Source organism: Myxocyprinus asiaticus, chromosome 24 (assembly GCF_019703515.2).
Source record: "Myxocyprinus asiaticus isolate MX2 ecotype Aquarium Trade chromosome 24, UBuf_Myxa_2, whole genome shotgun sequence".
In the NCBI taxonomy this organism is placed as follows: Eukaryota; Metazoa; Chordata; class Actinopteri; order Cypriniformes; family Catostomidae; genus Myxocyprinus; species Myxocyprinus asiaticus.
Window position 1 is genome coordinate 39,880,918 of NC_059367.1, and position 20,752 is coordinate 39,901,669.

Genomic DNA, 20,752 nt, shown 5'->3' on the forward strand with positions numbered 1-20,752 from the left:
GCAGCTATACCACCTGCAAGAATTTGGGGCCTCATAGACAACTATTACAAAAGACTGCACGCTGTCATTGATGCTAAAGGGAGCAATACACAGTATTAAGGACTAAGGGTATGCAGACTTTTGAAAAGGGGTCATTTCATTTTTTTCTTTGTTGCCATGTTTTGTTTTATGATTGTGCCATTCTGTTATAACCTACAGTTGAATATGAATCTCATAAGAAATAAAATAAATGTGTTTTGCCTGCTCACTCATGTTTTCTTTAAAATTGGTACATATATTACCAATTCTCCAAGGGTATGCAAACTTTTGAGCACAACTGTATAGTTATGAATCTGAATATATAGTTATAAATCTGAATATATAGTTAGTTATACATCTTGAATTTATAGTTTTAAGTCTGAATATATAGTTGTAAATGTGTTTATAATTATAAATCTTGAATATATAGTTATAAATAAGAATATACAGTTATAAATTTGAATACATAGTTATAAATCATGAATGTATTGTTTTAAGTCTGAATGTATGGTAATAAATCTTGAATATATAGATATAAATCAGAATATATAGTTATGCATTTGTATACATAGTAACACTGATGAGCCAAAACATTATGACCACCTGCCTAATATGGACCTGTTGGTCCAGCACATCCCACAGATGCTCAGTAGGGTTGAGATCTGGGGAATTTGGAGGCAGGGCAACACCTTGAACTCTTCATTATGTTCCTCCAGCCATTCCCGAACAATGTGTGCGGTGTTGCATGGCACATTATCCTGCTGAAAGAGACCACTGCCATCAGGGAATACCATTGCCATGAAGGGGTGTACCTGGTCTGTAACAATGTTTAGGTAGGTGGCACGTGTCAAATTGATGTCCACATGAATGGCCGGATCCAGGGTTTCCCAGCAGAACATTGCCCAGAGCATCACACTCCCTCCACCACCTAGTCATCTTCCCACAGTGAGTCCTGGTGCCATCACTTCCCCAGGTACACGACTGCACTGTGTGTTGTGCATATTCCTCCTGTAACCATCAGGAAAATGTTCTGTAACTTGTGCCACAGTAGACCTTTTGTCAGTTCGGACCAGACAAGATAGCCTTCACTACCCTCACGCATCAATGAGCCTTGGGTGCTCAACACCCTGTTGCCGGTTTGTGGTTTGGCCCTCCTCGGACCACTGCCAGTAGGTACTCACCAGTGCTGACCAGGAACACCCCACATGCCTTGATGTTTCAGAGATGCTCTGACCCAGTCGTCTGGCCATAACAATTTGGCCCTTGTCAAAGTCGCTCAGGTCTTTACTCCGGCCCATTTCTCCTGGATTCAACATGTTGACTACGAGAACTTGACATGTGGCTTTGTTAGGAGATGATCAACATAATTCACTTCACCTGTAAGTGGTCATAATGTTTTGGCTCATTGGTGTATAAATCATGAATATATTTTTAGAAGTCTGAATATATAGTTATGAATCTGAATATATAGATATAAATCTGAATATACTGTATAGTTATACATCTTAAATGTATTGTTTTAAGTCTGAATATATAGTTGTAAATATGAATGTATAGTTATAAATCTTGGATATATACTGTAGTTATGAATCTGAATATATAGTTATAAATCAAAATATAGAGTTAAACATTTGAATTCGTAATTATAAATCATGAATATATTTTTAAAAGTCTGAATATATAGTTATGAATCTGAATATATAGTTATACATCTTGAATTTATTGTTTTAAGTATGAATATATAGTTGTAAATCTGTATGTATAGTTATAAATCATGAATATATTGTTTTAAGTCTGAATGTATGGTAATAAATCCTGAATATATAGTTATAAATCAGAATATATAGTCATACATTTGTATACATAGTTATAAATCATGAATATATAGTTGTAAATCTGAATGTATAGTTATAAATCTTGAATATATAGTTATGAATCTGAATATATAGTTATACATCTTCAATTTATTGTTTTAAGTCTGAACATATAGTTGTAAATCTGAATATAGTTATAAATCAGAATATATAGTTATTCATTGAATATATAGTTAAAAATCTTGAATATATTTGTAAAACTCTGAACATATAGTATATGAATCGGAATATATAGTTATAAATCTAAATATTTGGATATAAATACTGAATATATAGTTATAAATCAGGATATGTATTAATAAATTCAAATTAAGTTTTATATTTTATATATGAACTAATATAAAGTATATATGAACTATATTTTATATAAGAACTATGCATGAACTAACAATGAACAACACTTCTTTACAGCGCTTATTAATCTTGGTTATTGTAACTTCCAACATGTACTAATACATAAAAAAAATTTAAAAAAATAAAACGTTAACATTAATTAATGCATTATGAACTAACCATGTAAATATATAAATGAACATTAATAATTAACAAGATTAATAACTGCTGTATAAAAATATTATTAATTTTTAGATTATGATACCTAATGGATTAACAAAATCAAACAAAATCTTTTTGTAAAGTGCTAGTATAGAAATTACAATATTTTGATTTGTTTATATTTTTTTTTCTCCCTAAAATCAGAATTGTAATCAGAATTTGTATTTGTCCATGCATATTCTGTTCAACTATTTTATGCTGTACCATTTCCCCCTATAAAAATATAACATCATGGTTACTTGTGTAACCTCCGTTCCCCGATGGAGGGAACGAGACGTTGTGTCGATGTAGTGACACTAGGGGTCACTCTTGGGAGCCCGAGACACCTCTGGTCTTTGATAAAAGGCCAATGAAAATTGGTGAGTGGTATTTGCATGCCACTCCCCTGGACATACGGGTATAAAAGGAGCTGGTATGCAACCACTCATTCAGGTTTTATGCTGAGGAGCCAATATAAGGTCCGGCCATTTCAGCGGGTAGTTCAGCGTTGTGGCAGGAGGGACACGAAGTCTCGTTCCCTCCATCAGGGAACGGAGGTTACACAAGTAACCATGACGTTCCCTATCTGTCACTCACTTGACGTTGTGTCGATGTAGTGACACTAGGGGTCCCTATACGAAACTCCACAATTGGCTGAACTGTGTTATGTGAACTGGCAGTGTGTGGTGGGCAGACTACTGTGTGCCTCATAGCCAGCACACCAGGTTGACACGTAACCTCCCCCTACATAGTTATGAGTGTCAAATGGCCCTTTAGGGACAAGTCGACTACCCAAAAGATAGAGACAGGCTTAACCCAGTTGTGGCCTCTTTTCCCCTTCTCTTTTTTCCACTCCCTAAAAAAGAAGGGGGATTATCCGACTGGGCCGCCAGGTCTAGTCAGGGGGTGTTCCTCCCAAGGGGAAGACACCGCAGAGACCACACCTCGCCCAAAGAGAGGGGGGGATATTTAAGTGGAAGAATACGTCACATGATCTTTCCAACCATGTAGAGAGTCTTCAAGGTAGATCCTGCCCAATGGGGGAGGAGTTACTACAAACATGGAGACTGGGGCAGAGGGGCTCTGCCCAAGGAAGATGCAGTTTGCCAACAGGGAAATGAATTAGCAGAAGATATATATCACATGGGGTTAGCCTTACAGGGAACCGCCACATGCGGAGCACCTACCCCAGAACAGGACTTAGTTAGCACGTATTCAGGATCACGTGAGAGTAACCCGGACCGAACTCCAGGCACGTTTCGCTGACTGAGAATGCTTGCAGTTCTCCTACCCTCTTGATGGAAGTGAGCGCAGTCAGGAGGGCAGTCTTCAAGGAGAGTGCCTTAAGCTCGGCTGACTGCAAAGGCTCAAAGGGGGCTCTCTGTAGACCCTGAAGAAATACAGAGAGGTCCCAAGAGGGGATGAGGCGCGGTCTGGAGGGATTCAGCCTCCTGGCGCCTCTTAGGAACCTGATGATCAGGTCGTGCTTCCCTAAGGACTTACCATTGACTGTGTCGTAGTGTGCTGCTATGGCGGCAACGTACACCTTCAAGGTGGAAGAGGACAGCCTCCCTTCCAACCTCTACTGCAGGAAGGAAAGCACTGATCCAACTGCGCATCTCTGGGGGTCTTCCCGTCGGGGAGAACACCACTTAGCGAACAGATGCTACTTAAAGGCATACAGGCACCTCGTAGAGGGGGCCCTAGCCTGAGTGATCGTGTCTATCACCGCAGGTGGTTTCACTGGGGGAAACGCATATTTGCGTAGGCCAGGGTGCCAGGTGTGTGTCAGCTGTTGAGGGGAGCCTCGGTAAGGGCGTATCAGAGCGGGCAGTGGGAGGATTCTTGGGAGGTGAACAGGTCCACCTGTGCCCATCCAAATTGACTCCAAATCAGCTGGACCACCTGAGGGTGGAGTCTCCACTCTCCCCTGAAGGTAACCTGCCGTGACAGCGCATCCGCTGTAGTGTTGAGATTGCCCGGGATGTGAGTGGCTCGCAGCGACTTGAAGTGCTGCTGACTCCAGAGGAAGAGACGGTGGGCGAGTTGTGACATACAATGAGAGTGCAGACTGCCTTGGCGGTTGACATATGCTACCGTTGCCGTGTTGTCTGTCCAAACTAACACGTGCTTGCCCTGGATCAACGGCTGGGCAAGCAGAATTGCCAACAACTCAAGGCAGTTGATGTGCCAATGCAGTTGCGGGCCCGTCCACAGGCTGGCGGCTGCGTGCCCATTGCAAACAGCGCCCCAGCCCGTTTTGGAGGCATCTGTCGTGACCACGACGTGCTTGGAGAACAGTTCTAGAGGAACACCTGCCCATAGAAATGACAGGTCAGTCCAAAGGCTGAAAAGACGGTGACAGACCGGCAGGATGACCATGCGATGTGTCCCGTGGCGCCATGCCCATCTTGGGACTCGAGTCTGGAGCCAGAGCTGAAGCGGCCTCATATGCATCAACCCGAGCGGGGTGGCCACCGCCAAGGATGCCATATGCCCCAGGAGCCTCTGAAAACGTTTCAGTGGAACTGCTGTTTTCTGTCTGAACGCCTTCAAACAGGCCAGCACCGACTGGGCGTGCTCGTTCCTAAGGCGCGCCTTCAAGGAAACTGAGTCCAACTCCAAACCAAGAAAAGAGATGCTCTGAACCGGGAGGAGCTTGCTCTTTTCCCAGTTGACCCGAAGCCCTAGTCAGCTGAGGTGTGAGAGCACCAGGTCCCTGTGTGCGCACAACGTGTCTCGAGAGCTAGGATTAGCCAGTTGTCGAGATAGTTGAGAATGCGAATGCTCACCTCCCTTAACGGGGCAAGGGCAGCCTCTGCGACCTTCGTGAAGACACGAGGAGACAGGGACAGGCCGAAAGGGAGGACTTTGTATTGATACGCCTGACCCTCGAATGCAAACCACAGGAAGGGTCTGTGTCGAGGAAGGATCGAGACGTGGAAGTACGTGTCCTTCAGGTCTACTGCCGTGAACCAATCTTGATGCCGGACGCTCGCCAGAATGTGTTTTTGCGTCAGCATCTTGAACGGGAGTCTGTGTTAGACCCGGTTCAGTACTCACAGGTCCAAGATTGGCCGCAACCCACCGCCTTTTTTTGGTATGATGAAGTAGGTGCTGTAAAGCCTCTTCTTCATCTCGGCTAGAGGGACAGGTTCTATCGCGCCCTTCCGTAGGAGGGTAGCGATCTCCGCACGCAAGGTAGCAGTGTTTTCGTTCTTGACCAAGGTGAAGTGAATACCGCTGAACCTGGGCGGGCGCCTGGCAAACTGAATTGCGTAGCCGAGTCGGATGGTCCGGATAAGCCATTGCGATGGATTGGAAAGCGCAAGCCACGCGTCCAAGTTCCGCGCAATGGGGACCAAGGGGACAACGTCGTCGGATGTACCGGCAGGTGGGGCCTCATGGTGGGGCGGAGCCCGAGGTGCTACACCATGTCGTGGCCGTGCTGAGTCTAGGGATATTGAAGCACCTACCTGGCTCCTTGTGACCACCCCCGGAACAGCCTGGAACAGGGGAGGAAGAGGCCCGTCCTCGTAACCTGTGGATACTGCCACATCGGGGGCGGCTGTGTGCCACAGCTGGGTGCTCAGGGGCGGAAAGACCACCGCTGGAGCACCAATCCTGCAAGAAAAAACCCATGGACGGTAGTCGTGATGACGACCGCGCACACCGGGTATGTGACCCAAGGAGGAAGGAAACCGCTCTTTTGCTGAACTGTTGGGTACTGCAGCCACTTTGGCATGCGGCGAAATCAAACAAAAAGGCAACAAAAGATGTTCCTCCCAGCCCTCCACCGGGGGATGGAGTGGTCTTCTTACCAGCTACAGGTGAGTGGGTTCCTTTGTCCCTGGGTCGCCCAACTCAGTGGCGCTTTGACGACCTCCGTGGGTTCTTAGGCGCCGACTGTGAGACGGGTGGCGTCTGCTTCCTGTGGTGGGCCGAAGGCCGAAGGGGTGGGCTGCGGCGGAGACGGTGCAATCACCGCAGGGGGACGCCCTTGGCGACGAGCAGACGGGGTGCAGGATCTTGAGCCGCACCGGGGCAGGATTTGCCGTATAGCCTCCGTCTGCTGCTTCACCGCCGTGAACTGCTGGGCAAAGTCCTCGACGGTGTCGCTGAATAGGCAAGCCTGGGAAATGGGGGCAGCAAGAAACCGTTTCTTGTCGGCCTCACCCATCTCGACCAGGTTGAGCCAAAGGTGGCGCTCCTGGACCACTAATGTGGCCATCGTCCACCCGAGAGACCGCGCCATGACCGCGCCATGGGGCGGAACTACCCTCATGCAGTTCTTTCAATGCCTTGGCTTGGTGGACCTGCAGGAGAGCCATGGCGTGCAGGGCAGTCCAGCAGCACAGTAGGCTTTAGCCGTCAGGGACGACGTGAGCCTACAGGGTTTGGACGGTAGCTTAGGGCATCCGCGCCAGGTGGCGGCGCTCTGCGGGCATAGGTGCACCGCGAGCGCCTTATCCACCAGGGGAATCGCCATATAGCCCCTGGCCCGCCATTGAGGGTAGTGAGAGCGGGGGAACTGCGGAATCGGGGCCGGGCAGTAAAAGGTGCCTCCCATTATTTCGTCAGCTCCTCATGCACTTCTGGGAAGAAAGGCGCTGGAGCGGGGCATGGCTGCTTTGAGCGGTGCGAGGGTTCAGGGGAGAGTGGAGGGTTCCACTCTAACCCGACGCTCGCGGCCGCCCGGGAAAGCATGTCCGTCATTTCAGCATCGGCCTGTGACTGGGCAATCGTCCCCGAGGGGGGAAGCCCAGCTGAGGCTTCTGTGTCCGACTGGACAAGCCCGCTCTCCGATGCTGCACTAGAGAGCGGGCTCCGAACAAGCAGCCAGACTCGCCGTGAGACGAGCCGGCAAACTCATCCGGAAGCCCAACTGGGGCAGACGAGCGTGCTGGGGAATGGGAGGTCCGCGGGGGGATACCCGGCGGAGGCAATCCCATTGGGGTCCCCAAATCGCCCCCAGTGCTAGCCGCGCTGGCCTCATACCCTTAGGTAGAAGGACCGAGGCGGGGAGCCGCAATATTGTATATTTCTCCCACCGCAATGTTGCCATGGTCATGTTCTCGCAATGAGAACATGAACCATCCACAAACACTGCCTCCGTGTGGGTCGCGCCCAGGCACGAAAGACAGCGATCATGACCATCCGAAGTTGAGAGATAACGACCGCAACCAGGAATAACACACAATCGGAAAGGACGCGTCTTTAAAAAGACGTTCTGTGTGTGCCGCTCTTTTAGAGAAATATATACTCTTTTAGAGGAAAAAAGCTCTTTCAGAAAATATACTCTCGTTTTCTGCCGAAACGCCCAGGGGTGTTCTCTGCAGTGCACCAGTGCAGAGGAGGGAGAAGCCGCTGAAATTTGCTGTCAGATCCAGCAGCGGTGAATGAACAGTAGAATTCAGCTCAATGAGTATGACCGTTTGTCTCCGAAGAGAAAATCTGAATGAGTGGTTGCATACCAGCTCCTTTTATACCCGTATGTCCGGGGGAGTGGCATGCAAATACCACTCGCCAATTTTCATTGGCCTTTTATCAAAGACCAGAGGTGTCTCGGGCTCCCAAGAGTGACCTCTAGTGTCACTACATTGACACAATGTCGCGTGAGTGACAGATAGGGAATGGTTTGATCAAATTTAAGAAAGTGGTATAAACCTTTTTATACCTCATGGTTTAAAACAGAATCAAGCTTCATTTATGTTCAGTATTTCATTTTGTTTACACTTATTTTGGCCATGTCAAGCTCAATAGAAAATAACTGTTATGTCACAAAACTATTATTTTTTAAAAACAGAAATACTGTACAAAATACAAGAATATTAGTCATTTTTGCTCTGATCTTCAATCCTCAAACAATTTAAATGTAACAGAGTTGGTTTAGTAATGTTTTACTTTTTCAAAGTGTAATAACACTACCAAAATGTACTCACTTTTCTATTCAAATAATGAATAAGTTTGCAATTTAAATACTTATAACTTCCTTACCAAGAAGTAGTTGTGACCCAAACAAGTGCAAATGGAACTGAGACAGATCGGCTTAACTTAGGTGTTTATTACCCATATTTCCCATCAAAGATTGACAAACACACCAAATGTACTCGTGTGTTTTTTGCAACCTTACACACACACACACACACACAAACTGTTGAAATCAAGTTTTACCTTAGCTTTTCCCCCAAATATACAAATAACAATAATAAAATAAATTAAAAGGCAACTTCCAAAGGTCATGCACTAATTATACAAAAGCAACAAAGAAAGAAATATTGACATCTAAATTAAAATACACAAGCTCTCCCAATTGAAAAGCAAATACAGCCACAAAAGTGCTGTGCACGCACTCACATGAACAGTACTGATCTAAGACTGTGACCTCATGGTGACCCCATCAGGACTCCACAGGAAGTGCGCAGGTGAGCGTTCTTGTGAGATTAAGAGTGATGTTACATTCATTAGATTACATTGTTGTACAGTTAGGCATTTGCTTCTGTGATGGAGTTTGTTATATAAGTCGAGTTGTATCAGGATTACAGTCGTACCATCTGTTCTTAATAATATGTCAATATGGTATTATAGAAAAATGGATATTTGTGAAATGGTAATGATCTTTCCTAATATAGAGCCGTAATTAAATAAAAAAATTTCCAGTTTGTCATGAATAGAATTAACAACTGAATCCAACTTCTTATTATAGGGACTATTACAATTATGATTTTTCTTAGTTTAGTTAATCAAAAAAACAAAATTTTTTTCCTCATGCAACGGCATGAGGGTGAATAAACAATGACAGAATTTTCATTTTTGGGCGAACTATTACTCTAAGTAAATATGATTAATTAAGATTTTATAATATTCCGATCTGGTTCCATATCAATTTCTACAAACTGTTACTGAGCTACAACTCTTAACTACAACTACAACTATATGTGCCATGGTCTGAAATGTACTTAAGGATCTTTCGCATGATGTTCTGAGGTGCATTTGTTTGGTTTGCAGACATAAAGCTGATCTTGAGGTTTGGTTATTCTGATTCAGGTAAATCTTGCTAACAAAGAAGTTGAAACAGAATTCTATAAAGTAGGCAAACACAGGTGATATGTAACACAGGCAAACAACTGGTAAGGTTTGGGTAAGAGTCAAGTTCAGGTAGAGCCTTTAGGACTAATGTGAGCCTGGTGCAGTTTCAGGTAAGAGAGTCTTGGCGGCTGAGCTCCGAGTCAGAGCTGGGGTCCGGGAGGACACGGTTATCCTGGAGATCAGGTTCAAAATCAGGGTCATTTTCATCATTGCTTTCTGCGCTGTAGTCGACTTCCTCCAGAAACGCTGGCTCATCCTCCTCCAACACATATGTGGTGGGACTGCAGGAAACACACACACACACACACACACACACACACACGATTGTCAGTTATTACATAATATTATACAGCTCTCTGGAATACTTGATTCTGATTTTGAATCGTGGCCTTCAGCGGTCAAATATTTCAAAATAAAGCACAACTTTTTTGCCTATTTTTCAACGTCTTGGTTCCCGAAGAATTTTTCCCATTCATTTTTTCCATAGGGATTTCATAGAATTCTTCATAAAAGAGTTCTAAGCCATGAACCAAACCAACCAGCTCTGAGGTCAATCTCAACATTACAAACTTTGATATGAAGCAATAACGTTTTTGAAAATCGGACTTGGGAATGAACTACAATCCCAAGAAGCATTGCGAATGACGTAATAGAGTTAAAATCTATTGAAATATACCAAACTATTGATTTAAAGTTGCTGATAATAAGTATAACACAGACTGATTAACTGCGTTAATTTTTTTAACAATTTATTTTTATCATTAGTTAAATTGACAGCCCTAGTATTCACCATATGGAAAAAAATCAATGGGATTTTTACTCTCGGAACTAGATTGTTGCGCTCTATAATGACCCATTAAAAAGTGAATACTGCCTTAAATTTCATTCTGTTCATCATACAAAGAGATCGTATGACTTCAGAAGACTTGGAATATGACACGAGTTGCATGGACCACTTTTATGACACTTTTGGGTGCTTTTTTAGGCTTTGAGGTGAGGCATTGTCAATTGCCGTTGCATGGAAACCAGCATCACAACATTCTTTAAAATAATTCCTTTTGTGTTTCGCAGAAGAAAGAAAGAAAGTAATATGGGTTTGGAACAATATAAGGGTGAGTAAATGATGACATAATTTCCATTTTTGGGAGAACTATCCCTCTACCTTAAGTGTTACATAATGTGAAGCTTGTTTTAGCACTGATTTGTTATGAATGAGAAGTATCTTTTATTTGTAAACTATTTAATTCACTTAATCCAAAAATATGCATTACAACAAGATTATAAAATTTATAAACCATTTTTTCATTTAAATTTACACCAAAAATATCTATTTCGAGATACATTATAAATTAGAAGTAGACTGATTTATCGGTTTTACCAATTAATCGGTGAAGATAGTTGGTTTTTGTTTGGTATTTATTAATTTTGTAAAAAAACATATATATATATCCGCCAAGCAAAAGTCATTTGTCCGATCACTTAGAACGGTAATAGCACACCTCTTCTCAACAAGCCACATGATTTGAGGTATCATTCATGTCCGTAACACAAATGGTGAGTTACGTGTCAAATTTTAATACCTTATGGTTAGGGGTTTGTCTGAATCCCTAAGCCTAAGTACACGTAATAATAAATGACGGATCAATACAACAAAACCAACAAACAACTCCTGCAGGTTAGTGGTCAAAAACCTCACGTGGCAGCAGATGAGACATTTCTCCGCATTGCTCTTGCTCTGCACATCTCGTTCTCTCTCTCGCCTAACACAATAACCTTACTAAGAGTGATGATGGTTTTATGGCTCTCTTGTTAAGCAGTTAAATGGTTTAATGTGTGGTCTGGTGGTTTGACTGGTTTTAGTGGGTTTTTAATGGTTTTAATGGTGTGACGGGGAAGAAACTGGATCCATGCGATATGGGCCGATGGGAGGGGGGTGGGAGATTCAAAGTGGATTAGCGGCCGTTTTGATCAGGTGATTAGATGACTATAATGAGCTGAGTGCTCACTCAAGTGCACCGGGCCCCATGTGACCAGCAACTCCTCAAGTGGTGCTGCCCATTAGAAGAGGACTGCAAGATTGTGTGTGTGGATGTGTGTGTATGTTGTTATCCATTACAGAAAAACACAAGCTGGGAGGGGCTGAAGTATGTTCCCAAGAAGCTTCTACACTCCACAAGCTCCTGACATCATTGACATCATGGCTATTATTGTTCTGATCATTGTGGGCTCTGAGCTGCTTAATGTTGTATTGAAATTCGATAGGCAGCTGTTGCATCATTTAAGGTTTGTGCCAGTTCATGCAGCAACACAATAACCGGAGACAGACGTTCCAGAAGCGGGTATTAGCATTAGGAATGTCCAAAACTACAGATTTTGACAAGACTGTGGGTTGCCCGAACAACTAGTCGATTAATTGATCTTACACGGTGTCTTAAATAGAGATTTCAAAAGTACCGGTACTTCGGTACCAAGTCAATACTAAAATAAAAAAGATGAAAAGATGCCAGTGTTTCTGCAGTACCACGCGTGCTGACTACGTTCCGTACGTTGTCAGCACGTACGGAACTCATTCGTTCCGTACGTTCCGTTACTCATTTTACACTAAAATGGACAATTAATCAAATTAAAACAGTGATATGTCCTAGTGTTTAGAGCCTGACCGATATGGGATTTTTGAGACCGATACCGATTTTAGAGAGGGAAAATTTACTGATTACCGATATGGTGGCCGATATATTTAATTTTTGAGCTGGAATGAAAACAGACCTTTTCTATGTGGATTTTTCACCGATTTTGCACCGATATGACTATGCAAAGGTACTCAGAAGGCTGCTTTCTTAAACAAATATTTTTATCAAAGAACATTTGACATTATTATTATACATTGTCAACAAATTCTAGAAATGAACACTGAGAAAATAAAGAATCAATAAAAATACAATAAATAGCTTAATAAACATCAGTACTGTTTAGTATCAATCAAATGCTGACCGTTTAAATAAAGAATAAATAAAAATAAAATAAACAGCTAAATAAACATCAGTACTGTTTAGTATCAGTCAAATGCAGACTATATTAATACTGCCGAGTCAAGATAAACAGATAAGCAGCGGTGTTACACTGTATTCTGCTATACAAGTTCAGGGGAAACTTTCAACGGTGGAACACCAGACTTCTAAATATTACATTTTATAAATGCAACGACTGGAATTGTTTGGTTGAAGGGGGTACCAAACTGTGAATCCTGAACAAAACAGTTTGGTGAATACTTGTTTACTCATTAGCTTCCACTCAGCTGACAACAATGAAAGTAGTTACGTGACTCACTAGTTAGCTATAAGCTCGTTGTCACGGAGAGTAAAAGACAGACGTTGCTTATTTTACTTTCCAGCATTGTGTCTCACCAACTAGGTAACAACATAGCATGAAATCAACACTCATGAGACACAATCCACCATCGCACCATTGTCTGCTGAGCTGCAAAAAGATGCTCTGATGTTTACCTTTCAATATACTACATTACTTACTGCACTGACAAACTATAGCTGGCTTACAGCAAACAGACATGAGTGACATGGTTGTCAGGGACAAGGTTAATGTTATATTAGTTATATTGAAAAGGTAATATAATGGGGTCATTGTTTATTAAGTTTCCAGTATGTATTTCACAAACTAGTTAACTTACCGAGACACTGCTCAACTCCACCCTGTCTGCAGAGCCACCGTCAGCTCAGCTCTGTAAACAATGGAGTCAGAGTGCACTCTGCTGGACAAACTACGCTATGACACCAATTCTAAAGCATTATTTTCTTCATTATGTTCTGAAAAAAAGTTTTCATATCGGAGCATATCGGTAAAATATACGCCGATACCGATATATCGGTGAAAGGCTAATATCGGCTGATAATGTCGGCCAACCAATATATCGGTCGGGCACTACTAGTGTGATAATTAAACCATGTGATTTTTATTAGTCTGCATGTGCTGTACACTTCAGCATAAATGTGTGAAGCCGCTTGTATGCTAAAAACACCAAATTATCAAAACACCACATTTTATGAGCTGTGCTTATTGTAGTAGATGACAGGAGAGAGTGCACATCTACTGTGAAGCGTGCAGCACCTGCAGACTACATATGTATATTATTAAATTGCAGCAATTTGCACTTTAATAATCACACTGGACCAATGTCTTAAGAGGAGGTGTGAATCTACCATCCATAAAACAGAAAGGAAAAGCCTTCTTGACTAAATAAAAGTTTGATTCAAAATACAAACTTGACGGGGGAACTGAAGAAATTGTGCCAGAAGTATATAACTACTGTACAGTACATTGAAGTATTTACTGTAGTGATAATATTTATAAATATAGCTGCAAGCAGCGATGACAGGCCCAAGCACCATGGGACCATTTCCACACAATGGCTTTCAGAAAACAATGCAAGGTGGACACATACATTTGGCATTTGACATTATTCTAAACAATTTTGACGCAATTTAAGAGGACTATTTTAAAGTCTGTTGTAAGAGCCACACTTCCTGCAGCCAGGTGGTGTCGCTATGACCATGACCCAAAAATAGCTAAATCCATGTGATCAGCCCCCATTACCAAACATAAAGCTGAAATTTCATCAAAATCACACAATGCAAACAGAATTTATAAGGCACTTCCTGTCATATTTCGCCATATATGTATTGCTTCACCATGGCGACACCATTCAAAATATCAAAAATCCGTTCAGAATTTAGCATCTACAATGTCTTATCACGATGTTGTACAAATTTGGTGCCAGTCACATGAATCCCCTAGGAGGAGTATTCAAAGGCTCATGATTTTCAGAAAATCCAAAATGTCCGACTTCCTGTTGGGTGAGCTAATGACTGTAAGTATGAAAGTTGTTCGGCTTGATGAGAACAATATATGTACCAAGTTTGGTGACTCTAGGTGAAAATGGGGGTGCTACAGAGACCCCGTTACATGCACATTTTAAAGGGGACGCTACAGAGCCCCCCACCCAACCCCACACCCATGTGTGAACTTTTTCCCAGCCCTAATAGCCAATGACTCTGATGTTTGTGCAAAATTTCATGAAATGTATTTGGTGCCAGTCACATGAATCCCCTAGGAGTATTTAAAAGTTCAGAGCCTGCTATTTTCAGAAAATAAAAAATGGCCGACTTCCTGTTGGGTGGAGCTAATGAATGTATGAATGTTGTTCGGCTTGATGAGAACTACATATGTCCCAATTTTAGTGACTGTAGGTGAAAATGGGGCTGCTACATAGCCCCCCTTACATGCCCATTTTCAAGGAGGCGCTACAGATCCCCCCTTACATGCCCATTTTCAAAGTGGCGCTACAGATCCCCCCCTGAACAACCCCACCTGCAACTTTTGCCCAACCCTAATGGCCGACGACTCTGATGGGTGTGCAACATTTCAAGAGCTTTCACGAATGTTAACTACCCAAAAAGTACAGAAAACCTTGAAAAGAATAACAATAATAAGAATCCTTAGAAGAAAAATAGGGCCTCCGCACTTTCAGTGCTTGGACCCTAAATATAGCTGCAAGCAGCGATGATGGGCCCAAGCACCATGGGTCCATTTCCACCTGGTGGCTTTCAGAAAACAATGCAAGGTGGACACATGCATTTGGCATTTGACATTCTAAACAATTTTGAAGCAATCTGGGTAAATATAAGAGGACTATTTTAAAGTCTGTTGTAAGAGCCCCAAAGACTAAACATACATCTCAATTTTGATCTAAATCACATATTGCACACAGAATATATGAACACTTCCTGTTTCCCATTTTTTGCCATTAATTTAATGCCTTGCCATGGCAACACCGTTCAATATAAAAAAAATGTGTTCAAAATTTAGCATCTTCAATGTCTTGTCATAATGTGGTGACAGTCTCATGAATCCCCAAAGAGTATTTAAAAGTTCAGAGCCTGCGATTTTCAGAAAATCCAAAATGGCCGATTTCCTGTTGGGTGGAGCTAATGATTATGAAAGTTGTTTGGCTTGATGAGAACATATATGTACCAATTTTGGTGACTGTAGGTGAAAATGGGTGTGCTCCACAGACCCTGTTACATACCCAAAGAGGTGCTACAGAGCCCACCTACACGCCCATGTGTGAACTTTTGCCCAGTCCTAATGGCTGATGACTCTGATTTGTGTGCAAAATTTAAAGTTTTCACGCATGTTAAGTACCTCAACAGTACTGAAAACCTTGAAAAGATTAATAATAATAATAATAATCATCATTAGAAGAACAATAGGGCCTCCGCACTTTCAGAGCTTGGGCCCTAATAATAATAATCCTTAGAAGAACAATATGGCCTCCGCACTTTCAATGTTTGTACCCTAATAATCCTTAGAATAACAATAGGGCCTCTGCACTTTCAGTGCTTGGGCCATAATAATAATAATAATCCTTAGAAAAACAATAGGGCCTCCGCACTTTCAGTGCTTGGGCCCTAATTATTAGTATTACTATTATTATTATTACATTTAAGCAATATCTCACAAGCAAGAGTGCTGTTTTACTGAATAGAAGTTTTCATTTATAATGTGATGCTCTGTTGTGCAGCACTTTATTTGACAAAAATAAGACCACTGTTGTGTTTTGTATTATGCAGTGGGATCTGTACTGAAGCACTTAATTAAATGAGTTAAAAAAAACGTTTGATAAAAAAAATGCAATGGAATGTTCAAAAGTAATTTTTCTATTTTAATTTCAAGAGAAACTATTTTTTGATGATGAAATTGATTTAACTTTAAAATATGGAACAGAAAACTGAATTTGGGTGGGGGAGGGAAACAGAATTTTGAAAAAATTAATAATAATTATTTCATAGGGTCCTATGTCATGGTTCTGTCACTCTGTCAGTCTGGGTTTTTGTGTGTCAGGACCGTGACATCATCATCCCATGTCTGTCTTGTGTTTCGCTGTCTGTCTTTGTGGGAGCGCACGGTTTCAGTTTTGATTTCCCTGCCATGCATTCTTCGGTCTGTCTTTTTTCATGTCCGTGAGCATGGTGTCAAGATCCTGACTTCCCTGTCTGGTTCGGTTTAGGTCTGTGTCAGGATCCGGACACCCATGCTCCATGTTCTGTCTGTCTTTGTGCTGTGCGCCTGGGTCACGAGCTGTCTTCACATTGTGCTGAGGTTCGGTCACTTCAGTCTGAGGTGTCGGGTTTGTGTGTGGCCGAACTCTCACACAGGTGTCCTGTCTCATTTTGGGAATGCGTGGCATCGGTTTTTTTGGCATTGCTACGCATTCTCTCAACTTGTCTGTCGATTGCATGAGTGTATGTTGCCCTATTGTCTTGGGGATGTGCGCTCATGCCATTCGGGTGTTGATGTCTTGTGAGAGCAGGTGGGCATTCGCTTCTCAACTATCTCGATAACTGGCTAATCCTAGCTCACTCTCGAGACATGTTGTGCGCACACAGGGACCTGGTGCTCTCACACCTCAGCCGACTAGGGCTTCGGGTCAACTGGGAAAAGTGCAAGCTCCTCCTGGTTCAGAGCATCTCTTTTCTTGGTTTGGAGTTAGACTCAGTCTCCTTGACGGCGCGCCATACGAACGAGCATGCCCAGTCGGTGCTGGCCTGTTTGAAGGCGTTCAAACAGAAAACAGCGGTTCCACTGAAAATTTTTCAGAGGCTCCTGGGGCATATGGCATCCCCGCTCGGGTTGATGCATATGAGGCCGCTTCAGCACTGGCTCCAGACTTGAGTCCCGAGATGGGAATGGCGCCACGGGACACATCGCGTGGTCATCATGACGGTCTGTCACCATCTTTTCAGCCCTTGGACCGACCTCTCATTTCAACGGGTAGGTGTTCCTCTAGAACTGGTTTCCAGGCACTTCGTGGTCACGACAGACGCCTCCAAAATGGGCTGGGGCACTGTTTGCAATGGGCATGCAGCCGCCGGCCTCTGGACGGGTCCACGACTGCATTGGCACATCAACTGCCTCGAGTTGTTGGCAATTCTGCTCGCCCTGCGGAGGTTTCGGCCGTTGATCCAAGGCAAGCACGTGTTAGTTCGGACAGACAACACGGCAACGGTAGCATATGTCAACCGCCAAGGCGGTCTGCGCTCTCATTGTATGTCACAACACACCCGCCGTCTCCTCCTCTGGAGTCAGCAGCACTTCAAGTCGCTGCGAGCCACTCACATCCTGGGCAACCTCAACACTACAGCGGATGCACTGTCATGGCAGGTTACCCTCAGGGGAGAGTGGAGACTCCACCCTCAGGTGGTCCAGCTGATTTGGAGTCGATTCGGACGGGCACAGGTGGACCTGTTCACCTCCTAAGAATCCTCCCGCTGCCCGCTCTGGTACCTCCTCTCCGAGGCTCCCCTCAGCATAGATGCACTGGCACACAGCTGGCCCCCTGGCCTACGCAAATATGCGTTTCCCCCAGTGAGCCTACTTGCACAGACCCTGTGCAAGGTCAGGGAGGACGAGGAGCAGGCGTTTCCCCCAGTGAGCCTACTTGCACAGACCCTGTGCAAGGTCAGGGAGGACGAGGAGCAGGTCATCCTGGTAGCACCCTACTGGCCCACCCAGACGTGGTTCTTGGACCTCACGCTCCTCGCGACAGCCCCCCCGGCGAATTCCCCTGAGGAAGGACCTTCTTTCTCAGGGACGGGGCACACTCTGGCACCTGCGACCAGACCTCTGGAATCTCCATGTCTCCTGGACGGGACACGGAAGACCACGGCTCGTTCCCTCATGGGACCTCTCTGTAGTTCTTCAGGGTCTACAGAGAGCCCCCTTTGAGCCTTTGCAGTCAGCCGAGCTTAAGGCACTCTCCTTGAAGACTGCCCTCCTGACTGCGCTCACTTCCATCAAGAGGGTAGGAGACCTGCAAGCGTTCTCTGTCAGAGAAACATGCCTGGAGTTTGGTCCGGGTTACTCTCATGTGATCCTGAGACCCCGACTGGGCTATGTGCCCAAGGTTCCCACCACCCCTTTTAGGGACCAGGTGGTGAACCTGCAAGCGCTGCCTCAGGAGGAGGCAGACCCAGCCCTGTTGTTGCTGTGTCCGGTGCACGCTTTACGTACCTATTTGGATTGCACACAGAGCTTTAGAATCTCTGAGCAGCTCTTTGTCTGCTTTGGTGCACAGCGGAAAGGAAGTGCTGTCTCCAAGCAGAGGATCGCCCACTGGCTCATTGACACCATAACTTTGGCATATCACGCCCAGGACATATCGCCCCCGGTAGGGCTACGAGCCTATTCTACCAGGGGTGTAGCGGCTTCCTGGGTCCTGGCCAGGGGTGCATCTCTAACAGACATTTGCAGAGCAGCAGGCTGGGCAACACCCAACACCTTTGCAAGGTTCTACAACCTCCGGGTGGAACCGGTTTCGTCCCAGGTAGTGGCACGCAACACAAGCGGATAAGCCCGGGATAGCCGGCCGGGTGTATTGCTTACACATAGCGCCTTCCACCTCCTTTTGAGCTGAAGACGTGCGCCATTAATTCCCAGTAGTGTTCACAAGTTTTGTTCCCTGGTTGACTTCCTCCGAGCCCTGTGGCAGTCGAGTTTTCGGAGAGACTCACTGCCGGCCCAGTACACGTGCTAACTAAGAGCCCTGTTCTGGGGTAGGTGCTCCGCATGTGGCGGTTCCCTGTAAGGCTATCCCCATGCGATATATATCTTCCGCTAATTAGTTTCCCTGTTGGCAAACTGCGTCTTCCTTAGGCAGAGCCCCTCTGCCCCAGTCTCCATGTTTGTAGTAACTCCTCACCCATTGGGTAGGATCTACCTTGAAGACTCTCCACATGGTTGGAAAGACCATGTGACATATTCTTCCACTTAAATATCCCCCCCTCTCTTTGAGCGAGGTGTGGTCTCCGCGGTGTCTTCCCCTTGGGAGGGACACCCCCCTACTAGACCTGGCAGCCCAGTCGGATAATCCCCCTTCTTTTTTAGGGAGTGGAAAAAAGAGAAGGGGAAAAGAGGCCACGACTGGGTTAAGCCTGTCTCTATCTCTTGGGTGGTTGACTTGTCCCCAAAGGGCCGTTCGACACTCATAACTATGTTGGGGGAGGTTACGTGTCAACCTGGTGTGCTGGCTATGAGGCACACAGTAGTCTGCCCACCACACACCACCAGTTCACGTAACACAGTTCAGCCAATTGTGGCGTTTCGTATAGGGACCCCTAGTGTCACTACATCGACACAACGTTGAGTGAGTGACAGATAGAGAACGTCATGGTTACTTGTGTAACCTCCATTCCCTGATGGAGGGAACGAGATGTTGTGTTGAACTACCCGCTGAAATGGCCGGACCTTATATTGGCTCCCCAGCATAAAACCTGAATGAGTGGTTGCATACCAGCTCCTTTTATACCCATATGTCCGGGGGAGTAGCATGCAAATACCACTCGCCAATTTTCATTGGCCTTTTATCAAAGACCAGAGGTGTCTCGGGCTCCCAAGAGTGACCCCTAGTGTCACTACATTGACACAACGTCTCGTTCCCTCCATCAGGGAACGGAGGTTACACAAGTAATCATGACGTTTTCCCCCTACGGGGTAGTCAATGTTTTGTTTTTGTTTGTATTAATAAATAATTTAGATTTTTAACTCTTGAGAAACTCTTATAAAGGAAACATACAATTGCTTTAATTTCTTATTTAAATTGATACATTTAACTTTGTTAAATAGGCTAAAGGAGTGTGCTCAATAGTATAACCTATTTTATTTTTTTTTATTTATTTTTTCCATTTCCACCCGGTGGCTTTCGGAAATAACAGTGCAAGGTAGACACGTGCATTTGGAATTTGACCTTATTCTAAACAATTTTGAAGCAATCTGGGTAAATATAAGAGGTCTATTTTAAAATCTGTCTTTGCAGAACCGATCACCGACAGGTGTATGCCGGTTAGAAATCTGTCTGACTTGCTGTGATATCATGACCACGTATGTCAAAAATACTCCCGCGAGAGCAAGTCGGCGCAGTTGTAGCAGGCAGGCGGGTGGCACGGAAATATGATACCTATCACATATCCCATACAGAGATTGCACTGTCATTGTGTTGGGAATATTCACATATAATTTATACACATAAAAACATGATATTATAGATAAAAAAAATCTAACATTTTAGAAGATAACAAAACATCACTGTTGTTTAAGCCAATGAGCATTAAGCTGTTGTCAGCCAGTCATTTCCCATTGTGCTTGCAGTTCACGCAACTCAGAAAAAG

At 44.2% G+C, this 20,752-nt stretch overlaps 1 protein-coding gene across 5 annotated transcripts in view; it reads right to left on the reverse strand.

The window, feature by feature from the left end:
* Positions 1 to 8,470: 8,470 nt before the first annotated feature.
* The window catches only part of LOC127414439 (cytosolic carboxypeptidase 1), an 80,255-nt gene continuing 67,973 nt past the window's right edge, over positions 8,471 to 20,752 (reverse strand). For all 5 annotated transcript variants that reach the window (XM_051652449.1, XM_051652448.1, XM_051652451.1 and 2 more), the window contains exon 26: positions 8,471 to 9,796. In XM_051652449.1, the coding sequence (XP_051508409.1) occupies positions 9,622 to 9,796 (175 nt within the window). In that variant the 3' untranslated portion in view covers positions 8,471 to 9,621. The remainder of the gene's footprint in view (positions 9,797 to 20,752) is intronic.